Source organism: Gossypium raimondii, chromosome 9 (assembly GCF_025698545.1).
Source record: "Gossypium raimondii isolate GPD5lz chromosome 9, ASM2569854v1, whole genome shotgun sequence".
Taxonomy (NCBI): Eukaryota; Viridiplantae; Streptophyta; class Magnoliopsida; order Malvales; family Malvaceae; genus Gossypium; species Gossypium raimondii.
In genome coordinates this window covers 44628060-44640616 of record NC_068573.1, presented here as the reverse complement: position 1 = coordinate 44640616, position 12557 = coordinate 44628060, and the positions used below count along the sequence as shown (strand labels likewise).

The window sequence follows — 12557 nt, the reverse complement described above, 5'->3', positions numbered from 1 at the left end:
TTAAATTTATCATGCATTATTTTTAGTCCATTATATACTCTTATTTTCAAACTTAACATGTTATTATTTGATTCGTTATTTATTAATATATATATTTCTATAAGAATTTGATATAATTTGTATATTTTTAATGTTTTGTTTTAGGTTATATCTTAAAGGTCATTTTTGTATATCTATATGCTAAATGTTTGTATAATAATTTTTCTTTTTTAAATACTATTATTCAATGTTGTTATTTTTCACCTTAAGTCATTTGGAAGTCATGTCTATAATTTATTGTAAATTTTATATAGAATATATTAATTATATTGTTTTTGTCTTAGTGTACCGTTCAAAATAGATGATTGGTTTATTCAGATTTCGAGTTTTTATATTGTTATTTGTATAATGTGATTAAAATCATCGTTGCTATTCTTATTTGCATTTATCTATTGCTCATTCAACTATCTTGTTCATCATATTTCAACATTCAATCATATTACATTTGTTTTAAAATGGTATTTCATTGAAGCATTCAAATCATTTTATTTTCATAAATTTTTAAAAGTGCTCGGTTTTCACGATTCTCGAGAGGATTGCGCCCTATCTTACTGGGCTTCAATTCTTTATGACGAATTTAGATAGCCAAGTATTTATTTTGTAATAAAACCATACAAATTTCAAATAAAAAGCTCATTCTCGAGAATTCGATACGTGGTGTCCTAACGCATTGGATATGACATATTGTTTTCTCGAGACGAGAATTTTTCTAACAAATGGAAATAAAGGCAATATTCGATATTTAGGAATTTTGTGAAATCGAGCCCTAACTTATTGGGTTTTGTTTTCTTTCATTTGACCCAAATAATCGGAAATCCTTCTCAAAATGCATAGGTTTTAAAAGTCAAGAGATAAATTTAATTTTGAGGATTTAAAATGTCGCACTCTAACTTACTGAGTGTGACAATTTATTTCTTTGAAATAAGTGAATCTCATCGTCTAATTCATTTTTTTCAAAATAAAAGGATCGTATTTCAAAATCTTTTCAAAATTTTGACATTAAGACATTAAACAATCGATTCGGTACAAATTTTGGGCGTTACGAGGGTGCTAACCATTCCTCGTGCGTAATCGACTCCCGAACCTATTTTTTCTCAAAATTCGCAGACCAAAAATTATTTTCAAGGTGATCCGATCACACCACAATAAAAGATTGGTGGCGACTCCCCATTTTATTTTCATTTTTAGTCGACAACAAATTTTTTTTGTTTTTCAAAAAAAATGGTTTCGACAGTCAAAGTTTCAAGGCTAAGCCTCACATTGACAATAGTCAAAGGCATTTAGTAAGGAGTGGTCAATTGTACAAGACATGATCTATGTCAAACACACCAACGGCTTTGGATGAGATAGCATAAGGAAAATGATGATAGATAAGTAAGCGGTTTGGGATGAATTCTTTAAGGTATCTAATAATTTGTATATAAATATGTATGTAGGGTCATAAGAATACAACCAATTCAAGAATAGGACACTGCATATTTGAAAATTTTTAGTACGATATATGGTAAAGACTGTGCCATTGAAAAGGATGTCCAAACAACAACTGACATTATTGAAGAGTTAGAAGAGGATGAAGATGATAATGGCGGAATAGAGAACAATGCGAATGGTACCGTGTGGAAGAGCTGACATGATATGAACTGAAAATGGATCTTGAATACAATGGCCAGTTAAGGACCCTGTCTTTTAGTAGAGGCCAAATTAGAATGGTTGAAAGAGCTGGAAAGATTGAGATGTACTTGAATTCTAATGATAGGGTTGAATTTTTAGGAATTGTTCAGGTGTTGGGAAGCAAAATGATTGAAGCCACATAGAAATTGCAAAGCACTTGATTGCTTAGAGATCCATTCAGCTTTGGGATTTTTTGATGAAAATTACAGGATTATCCGAACCTAAAAACTTGTCACTTTAAGGAAGATTCCTAGTAATCCAATCAACATTCTTATTTTCTTCACTATCTCAACTGAGCAAAAGGAGACGTAGGTATGGGGATTACTAATTGAGGGAAATTAGCGATAAGAAATTCCAGGTATATTCATTTAACTTTTTGTTGTGTTTTAGCCGAAGGTTCAGCTAATTTTGAGGTGGGTATTTGGTGCATTTTGCAGGAGCTTTATTATTTTCTGGTTTGCAATTGACTGCGGCAAAGAATGAGCTTTTTTCTGCTGGTATTTCCGAAAAAGGAATTGGAAATTATCAAAAAGAGTTACTGGTTTTCAGCTTGGTAGGCTTCCTGAGAGATAGTTGCGAGTTTCGTTGGTTACAAGGAAATTAATTGCTAAAGATTGTGCTCCTTTGATAGAGAAAATTACAGCTAGAACTAATAGTTGGTCTTCTGAGAAACTAAGCTATGCTGGAATATTGCAGTTAATTGAAGTTGTAATTTACAATATTCAAGCTTACTGGTGCCGACAGGTTCTTTTGCCTAAAGGAGTTCTTAAGAAGATTAGTCAAATCTGTTCCAGGTATTTTGGTGCAAGAGTTAGCTGGCATAAGATTTGTTCACCTAAAGCTCAGGGTGGGTTAGGTTTGAAAAAACTTGAAGATTGGAATAAGGCTTGAATTTTCCAGCATGTTAAAGCCATTCTTGCTGGAGAGGGTTCATTATGGAGTATGTTCTGAAAGATAAGTGCTTTTGGGATGTCACTATTGATTCTTCAAATAGTTGGAAATGAAAAGACTAGTCAAGATGAGAGAGATGACTGCTCTTATCATTTCAAGACTATGTGATGGTAGTAATATTATCTCAACTACCAAGTTGTGGGAGGAAATTAGGGATAAAGGAGTGAAGGTTACTTGGCAAAAGATGATTTGGTTTCCATTACATATTCCCAAGCACTCTATTATTGCTTGGATGGTTGTGATTAACAGGCTTCAGACTAAAGATATATAGATTACTTTGTAGAGACATGAAAACAGAAAGTTAATGCTTACTTTGTTCCAGCGAAGCTGAGATCAATGTGATTTCTCAAAACAACTTTGGAGACTGATTTTTCAGCTTTGTGATATTAGAAGAGCAATTGGGAGTTGAAATCAGGAATTGCAGCCTTTTTGGTAGATCTCATGCTAATGGAGATGGTTTGTTGGCGAAGGTTAAGGAAAGTGTACAGTCTAGATTGATAGGGAAGAAAATTAATAGATTTGAGTTTCTTGGTATGAATCTTTATAGAAATTGGGGTTTGCATGAATTGTAAATGTATTTGTAGCAGAGATTTTCTGCTTTCTGTATAATAAAATCCCAATTATTCTTTTTTAAGGATAGGCGTATTTAGTCTCTTTACTTTAATTTGTTTAAATTTAATTTCTCTACTTATTTTTTTAAGGTTTATAATTTGTAGCAGCTTAAATTAGTTAATGAGGTCTTGGCTCAATTGGTTAATAAAGTTCAAGACCCATCATTTACAATTATATGTGTGGCTCTTAAAGTCTCACTATATGCGACTATCATGTGTGAGTTTAGCCCAATTAATCTTATTTGTTGACTTTAGTTAGGATTGTACTTATTCTTAATCCGATTGTATTGTAAAAGTTCAATTCATCGTTGTGATTTCTCAAATACTATATGTTATAATAGTTTGATACTTGCAATTCTTTAGACATAATTTGTATTTTGATTGTACTTGTAACACTTTTTAAAAAAATCTTAAATTAAATAAAAATTATAATTTGCTAACCTGAGGAAAATGTCAAATATTTTGTGAATTAATCATTGTTATTATTATTATTTGGATAGAAGTGAAGAAAGAGTCGCTTTTGTGGGCTAGACTTCTTCCCAAAGAAGTCAAAAATTGGCTAAACGCAAAGCATGTAGCCACAATCCATCAAATGCGGTGAGCGTGGATCGAACACGCGACCTTCAGATTACAGACACTCATCTTCAGTCTGACGCTCTCCCAACTGAGCTATCCCCGCAAGTCGATTATTAATTTCATATATGATTAAATATTTCCTGATTTAAATTGTTGTCGGTAAATTTGCAATTAATCGTCTAGTTCCATATTTGTATATCGTACAATCAAGGCAAGGATTAGGAGATTCGTGCGATTATGATGGAATTTGTTATGTGTAGGTTTTTGGTCTTGATATAAAGTTTTTACAGCCTTTCTTTCTTTGTCAAAAAAACACTTTTTAAAGCTTTTGATAATAATGTAAGTTAACCCCAAAGTGGTACACTGCTTGCCTCAAATCTTTGATTTTCATGGTACTAAATCATAGTAGTTTAGATTTAAAATATATAATTCTAACTCTTTTTCAGTTTGGTTTTAAACCAAGTCTTAAAGAAAACGTATTTTGTCAAATAATAAATTACATATTTAATTTTCAATAAATGTGTGCCTATTATTAAAAGTATCATATTAAACATTTCATATTTTCTAACATAAAAAAATTGTAACCCATGTGTTTAATTTTAAGTCAAAACACAAAATTTAGTACTTGATACATCCAAAAATTCAATCAATTATCTTTAGGGAAAAAACCCTATAGCTTTTATGGTATTGATTATATATATATGTTGAATAACACAAAAAGAGAAAATCATTGTTCAATCAAGGAGCTGCAAACATTGTTTTGGGTACTAAGAGAGAAAACAAAGATTTTGTTCTTAAGATAAGAATATCTTAAAGAATACATCGCTTTATATACGAAAGAACTGGTAGAATTTTCGAGATTTTCATTTAATAAAGATGAAGGAAATAAAATTTAGTGTAAAAACTAAAATTATGTAGCTTTAAAAACCCTAACAAAAAAAAAACGATTTTCAAAATCCAAATACCGCACATACTTTAGAAAAGGGGTGGTGGGTGATTGTAGCAATATTTATCCAAGCTCCTTCAATGATAGAAAGATTCAAGAAACATGTATATAGTAAGATGAATATGCAAACTAATTCATGAGGCCATATGTTCCAATATCTGGATAGCAATTGCATGCTTTCTTACTTTTTTCATATTTCTTTTTCATCTTTTTAAAATGTTTTCAATGACAAAAGAGATAAAAGAAAGTTGGAATGTTAGGTCATTGTCCTTCCATTTATATTGGGTTTGCTTCACTTTTCACATTAAGTATTGTATGAATGTTTTATCCAATATGCGGTTTCCTCCGAATATTCATTCCCATTCCAACATGATGAACAAAATGTCTATCATCTATTTACATTACTGTTAATTTTACAGATTTTCGTATTTTCTTGTAGGAATAATTCAGTCATTAAATTTGTTAATATAATAATACTTATCTTACATGAAAATTAACGTAAATAAATCTTTCGTGTGTATATATATAAGTTTCCACACGTAATAAAAAAAATGATGACTAAATCTTAATTTCGGATATAAAATAAAAGCAAGATACATGTTTAGTGAAATAAACATAAAATATTTAATCGTTTAGAATTGGGCACATTTAATAATTTGTGGTATATATATGCGTGTGCTCAATTATTACATCAAAACATGCAATTTGAATGTCGGAAAGTAGAGCTTTTATAGGGGGCTTGACGAAGCTTTTTTGGTTGGAAGAAACCCTAAGAAAAAAGGTTTTGAAAACATAATTAACCCTATAATTTGCAGCTATGTGTTTAAACACTTTGTTTGACTTTGTTGTTGGATGGATGCATGATTAATACGGAAAAAAGCTTACTTTGGGTATCCAATTAGAGGACAAGAAGCAAACAGCCTCCTTTTTTCATGTTTAACTTTGTTTCCTCTTTGTAATCTTTTGTATAATCTTAGGTGGGGGCATGAATATCTGTGTTTTCGGTGCCAATATGTCAAACGTCATACATCATTTTGGACTTGCAAAATATATATATATATATATATATAAAGGATAATTAATTTTGTATATTAATAGTGGAGTTACAACATTTCACAAACTACGTGAAGATTTAAGTAATATTATTATAGGTTCTGATCGTATCTGGTTTTGTTGATATAATCTTAGAATTATTCAGAGCTCTCAACTCATAAATAGGAGGATAATATGTTTCAACGCACTCAAACCTACGTCCTTTTACATTAACAACAATGCTCATACAAATCGAGTTAAGACTTAATCCATAAATACTTTTAAATTGTATAAAAATTGAAAAAAAAAAAGAAGCAATTCTACTATTAGCTTGGGGACTTGTTTGTTTTCTCCTCTTTTCTAGGAGTTGTGTATTGAAGTCTATAACTTGTTTTGGCACTGCATTGATTGGACTAGTGATTTTATGTCTTTTTCTTTACAATAAATTTTCTATTTTCTCTCGAAAAAAATACATTCATGCAAAAAAAAAATCTTTCGATTTTTCATCAACTTCAATTTAATATGCAACACAAATTTTAAGTTTATTTAACCGTATATATAAAATTTTATATGTATAATTACATAAAATAAAAGGTAGTATATTACTTTACCTATTTTATCAAAATTCATGAATAAATTTTATATTTATCTTTATTTTAAAAACATCTATTCTTTTTATATCAAAATTAAAATCAATATAAATTAAACCAATTTAATCAAGTTGATCGGTTAAATTATTCTAACCCATCTTCAATTATTAAAAGAATAATCTTTTTGCAGACATAATTATTGGAAAAGTTGAGGTTGATGTCCACTACTAGGGCTAAGCGTATGCATGGCAGGTGGTATAATAATTAAATTAAATTAATTTGGAGTCAATTAAAATTGGATTTGTTTAAAATCTTGTATTATTGTTAAAATTATTAAAATTATTAAAAATTAATAAATAAAATTTTATTTATAGATAATTATTTGGAAGGGGACTTAGGCCCTTGGGATGCAATCACAGCTCCCATGCGATAATTCAAGACATATTTAGACCGCTTGGGAGCCCAAAAATTAAGTGAAGTTCGGCCGTAGAGATATATTATGTAGCTGTTCATATGGGTAATTCTAAAGAAAAGCAAGAGTTTTGGTTGAAATATAATACACAACGGTGATTAAGTTCAAACTCAGTATTCAAAACATAATTGGACGGCTTGGGAGCCCAAAAACTAAGTGAAGTTCTGCTGTTCATACGGGTAACTATGAAGAAAGCAAGAGTTCTGGTTGAAATATAATACACAAGGGTGATTAAGTTCAAACTTTTCATCATTCAATTTATGAATAGGCCTCGGTTTCTAGCTATTCAAAAACAATTCCCTTCCAACTTTTGTTGGAATAGAGGTTAGGACAAAATATTTTTACGGCCAAGTAAAATGAGGATGATTGTATCCAATTCAAATTATTATAAATTGCTCTCTCAAAATATCTCGTAATACAATCAATAAAGACACGTTAAACAACATTCTCCCTCAAGGACCTGCCACCTCTTTATAGGCTTTGCTTAATCATCAAGTTGAATGTTGGTTTTATTTTCTTAAATCATCTTAAATATCTATTCCGTAAAATTCTTCATTACTCAGCTTTCCACGCAGTTTCAAATACTCTTAAAAAATAATGATAAGAGTAAAAATTTTCAATTATTCGAACACTTTTTAAATGAATCATATTCTATTTTACAATGAAATTTCCTTATCATTTGTCGTTTAATAATGTTAAAAAATCAAATATACAAAAACCAAAAACATTAATGGCTCTAACTGTTTATTTGGACTGTCATTCAAAGATAAGATAAGACAGTACATAAAATCAAAGTTTTAACGGTTCATAATTAAAGTATTTTAGAAAATTTTCATTAATCCATAAAGAGTTTTATTCACATCATTAGTAGTTTTTTAATTAGAAATATATAACTATTTTAGTCCCTTGTATTTTACCTATTTAGGCCACCCTTTTAATCATCAATAAATGTGAGAGCTTTCTTCTTGATTGCATGCGTGAAATATATGTGAGAATAAGAGTAATTCTTTTCAGTTCTTTTTGTTTATTGAGTTTTAACTAGCTTGATAGTGGTATTGTTATCCGTGGGAAGATATAAATTTGACTCATTCTCTAAAATATACTGAAAGTTAAAAAAATTATAATTATTGTTTTACTCGGTCACTCTTTAATTATTTAATATAAATATTTTAATTATTATTTAATATAACCTAATTTTAATATATATGATTTAATAATTTAATTTAATTTAATAAATTTTAATTATAAATATAACTTTAGTTTATGTTTTATTATTTAATTTAAATATAATTTGTAATATTTTTATAATTTACTATATATAAGTATATCTGTAATAGTCAATATTTTGTTTTTCAACTTATTGCTACAACTGTGATTGAATTCAAAAAATATGTCACTACTAATTTTAATTTTTACCGTTACATTATAATAATTAATCTAGTTGCCAATTTTATTGCCGTTCAAATTTTAAACCATAATTCTTTTAATTTTCTCTATAAATGATTTTTAACGAAATTAACAATTAGCACTCATATTCAACTAATTACAATCAAAATTAAATTAAGAAGTATAATTATCAACTAAATATTGGCACTAATAGTTAAATCCACGAACATTCCTTATATTCATGAAGTGCTGTTTGAGTAACAGTGAAGCATGCCTAGTTACAGTTAGCAAGTACTTTTCAATAATTCCAGTAACTACACTTTCACTTCTGTTACTTTTTTAATTATGATAATTAGGTTTTAAATAATTTACCTTTTTTACAATTAATAGAAATAAAATGCAACAACATTTTAATATATTTTTGTTTGATAATGCATTTTTATGTTTGTTTTAAGATTTATAAAGATTAATCCTTTCAGAATTCGTTCAAAAAGATTATCTCTAGATTCGAACTTAAATTTTTTAAAATACAATATGTTTTACCAATTATTATTACATCCATAAGTAAAGGATTAAAATTAAATATTTGATTGATAGTATGGTGACAGATTTATTGTTAATCACATTTTAAATCATTAGAAAACATCAAATTGTTGACATGCATCATTAGGATAGTAATCATAGTTGAAACCCACGAATTTGTCGAAGATAAAAATACCAAGTAGTTAACATCATTATCCTTGGGCTTATCCATTCGATTAGCTTTTTTGAAGTTATAAATATAAATTAAATAATAAATCAGTTTAAAAATATTAAATATAATTTGCACCAATGTATTCCAACAAAACTTGCATATAGTGAGAATTAATCTAGATTTCATTCTTAAAGAACTTGAACATAAAATTTATATTTTCTAGTTAAGATATTTTATTATGTTTTATTAATATAAAAACATAGGATCAGTTAGTGGAAGTGTACTTTTTTTAAAAATATTTACTATATTTTTATAGTCTGTTGAAATGTTTTGGTTCATATTTATAAATTATAATAAACAATTTTTTATATCCATTTTACAGTTTATTTTTGGATTTGGTGATTTGGGATTGCACCTAACAGATGTTTATAAATAATGATTGGTAGTAAAATTAGAAAATGAATAATTAATATTTTAAATTTTATACGACTTAAATCTATTTTATAAATAAATATATAAAATTTATTTTGAAGTAACGAGTTATTATTTAGTATAAAATTACATATATTAAATATTTTTCAATATTTTGTGTTAAAGTAGACTTGATCATGAGTCGGATCATCCGTCCAAGCCCGAAAGTTCATCTGAAAAGTGGGAGGATTTTGGCAAAAATAAGGCCCGCTTTCTAAATGATGGTGCCTCAATAAGATTTTTTGGCCCGATTCGAATTTGCCTAAATTTTTTTTCACTGCTATCTACTGTCGTTTTGTTGTTGTTTTGCTACCATTTTGTTATTAGTATTTAGATGTTGTATCTCCTATTTTATGATTAGTTTTGCTAGTATTTTAAGTATATATATTTTTTAAAATGTATTTTCGATTTGTTGAGAAACATTTATTATATTTTTAAAATATATTTTTATATAAAAAAATTAATATGAATGAGTTGGGTTCGAATTTAACATTTGATATCTGTGCTGAACTTGGACAAAATTTTAAAATAAATTTTCGAACTAAACCAAACTTAAACCGAAAAAACAAATCTAGAAATTTATATTTACCGAAAAAAGGCACCTCTTCCTATCATAAGTATTGATTTAATAAGCTTATTAAACATCAATTAACACTCCCCCGGTTTAATAGATAGAGTCAGCGATAACAGTGCTATTAACTTTTATAGCCTTTCTCCACAGCATCATTTTCTTTTTCTAGCCTTCAGTTTTATAGATCAGAGTCATATATATTATTACCTTTTTTAGACTTGATGAAAAACAAATATTTTCGTATAATTGTTAATATTTACATAAATTGATTTAAAAAAGTGTTTTTTAAACATAAAAAATCAAAATTATCGCTTCTAAAATTTATTTTATACTAAAAACTGCTTTTAAATCTATAGATCATATACTTTGCAGTGAAGTGATTTAAATAAATGAACTATAAGAAGAAAAGAACAAATAAACGAGTCTCGATTTCACACACGAGCGGCACCGACTCCGACTCACTTTACCGGCCCTAACCGTAAATTGCGCCAGCTCATGTGGGGGCAAAAAGAATGCCACCGTGGCGTTCCACAATCGCATACGCATTGCATTATCTACTGAAACCGTCACTAAAATTACACAGATTAAACACATCTTTTTCTCAGATCCCGTTTGGCCATTTCTCCGTCAAAATTGTACTACACTCTTTTACCCAGCAAACTCTCTCCGTTTAACTTATCGGAGGAAATAAACATAAAAAGGTATTAAAATGTTAAAATAGCTAGTTAGTCGTCGCCGTCCATCCAAAACTGCCGGCAACTATTTTAACGACGACAATAGCTCGGAACAAAAAAAAAAACTAAACATTCGACACAAGAGGATCTAACAAGAACAAATCGCCGATTTCTTCAAAATAATCGTTCACTTGATCATCCACTTGACAAATAGAAGCTGACGACGACAACGATGATGGTAAGTAGCACTCAAAATCTCGGGACGTATTAATTAAGATGTCATCAAAATGTTGATTGATCACTTTACTGTCTGAAAAAATCGTTGAAGTCTCATCGAAAAGTGACAATACCGGAACTTGATTATTAAAGAAGTCATCAAGGAAAGGGAAATCAAGAGGCAAATAATCTCCCCAGTCATTGGACGGCTCTGGTTGAGCCGGTGGCGGTTTACTTTCTCCTTCTTGAAGTTCATGAACCGATCTTTCGGGTTCGACTGCTGTATCTTCAGTTGATTGAGTTTCGAAGTTGAAGACTGAAGTTGGGGATGAGAGATTGCGAGGTGAATCGTCTCCTGATTGGTACCCAGAAACCGAAGGCACGTTAATGTTATCGGGTTTTCCGATACTTTCTTTAGCTGGGGGAGTAATGAAGTTGGTCAAAGCGTCAGGTCCTCGAAGCTTGATTGCTGCATTATCATAAACCATGGCAGCTTCTTCGGCAGTGTCGTAAGTACCCAACCACAGCCGTACGCGGCGGGCGGGATCTCGAATCTCCGCAGCCCATTTACCCCAAGGTCTTTGCCGTACACCTCTAAACTTCCTACCGGATGAAGAAAGCTTGAGAGGCCTACGGTTGGAATCCGCGACGTCGGTGGCTGTCCTCTTGCGGTTACTGTTGTTGTTAGGAACGGTGGTAGAGGCGGTGCTTTTGCAAGGCGCCGGCTCGATGCTGATCTCGTTGACGTAGCGCTTTACTCTCCGGCGGGGAACAAAGAAATAATCTTCCTCGTCGCTGGAAGAGTCGGTTGCGTCAGGGTCCGTAACTGATACCCGAACGATTTTAGTGGGTTTCGAAGGCGGTTTTCTGAACATCTTTGTGACGGTCTTATGTTGGGTATATGTGATGGGACATAAGAAATGTTGGTCCATTTCTGAGGATGTTTGTTTTTTTTTCCCCTTCAGATGGTGCGTATTGGCATCAATAGAAAGAAGAGAAGAGTGAGGTGAAAGCGTGAAAGAGAAGCTTAGGCCTTAAAACCTTGGAAAGCGAGAAGAAAGACAAAGGCTGAATCACAAATCTGGCAAAAGCTAAATCAAAGCATTCAAAAACACTAATTAAAATCTTGAAAAGTTATGTATTTGAGATGTGAGAAAGAGACGAAGAGAAAGAACCTTCAAAAACGAACGCAAAAGATCGAAACTTCAAACAGCCAAGGAAAAGAACCAAACACTACTGGGTATTTAAAACAAACTGTACGGAACCAAAACGAAAAAAAAAAAAGAACAGGAGTGGGGGAGAAAAAAGTGAAGTAAAAAGTATAAAAATGTTCACACTGAATTTGCTTTTTTATAGGATCCAAAGAGCCGAAATTGGAAAATCCTGATTGTAACTATAATATCTTATACTGTCCCATATTTAATGAGAATTTCTATTTTTTTAAAGAAAAAAATTAGTAAAATTTATTAATTTTTAATATTATATATATTTAGCTAGATGTCTTGTAATGCTGGACGGATGCGTACGTCTAATCAACAAACAGAAGTAAGTTGATCTCACACCGGAGATTCCGGTAAGATACAAGCCGCCGCGTCCACGTGGAATATGGATTCCGTTGATTAAGAGAACATTTTTTACTTGTAATTTTTTTCTTTTA

General features: G+C 30.3%; 1 protein-coding gene and 1 non-coding gene across 2 annotated transcripts; both read right to left on the bottom strand.

Moving 5' to 3' along the window:
- Positions 1 to 3865: 3865 nt before the first annotated feature.
- Positions 3866 to 3951, bottom strand: TRNAF-GAA (transfer RNA phenylalanine (anticodon GAA)). Its single transcript is given in 2 exon segments — positions 3866 to 3901; positions 3915 to 3951. It is a non-coding gene; the product is annotated as a tRNA-Phe (tRNA).
- A 6424-nt stretch (positions 3952 to 10375) lies between these two features.
- LOC105800143 (ethylene-responsive transcription factor CRF4) lies at positions 10376 to 12206 on the bottom strand. Its single transcript, XM_052620608.1, has one exon. It carries the CDS (start codon positions 11830 to 11832, stop codon positions 10810 to 10812), a length of 1023 nt encoding a protein of 340 aa, XP_052476568.1. The 5' UTR covers positions 11833 to 12206; the 3' UTR covers positions 10376 to 10809.
- Positions 12207 to 12557: the final 351 nt, after the last annotated feature.

Bases quoted from the DNA above. Each gene is read 5' to 3' on its own strand.
- LOC105800143 (XM_052620608.1), bottom strand. From the start codon at position 11,832: ATGGACCAACATTTCTTATGTCCCATCACATATACCCAACATAAGACC.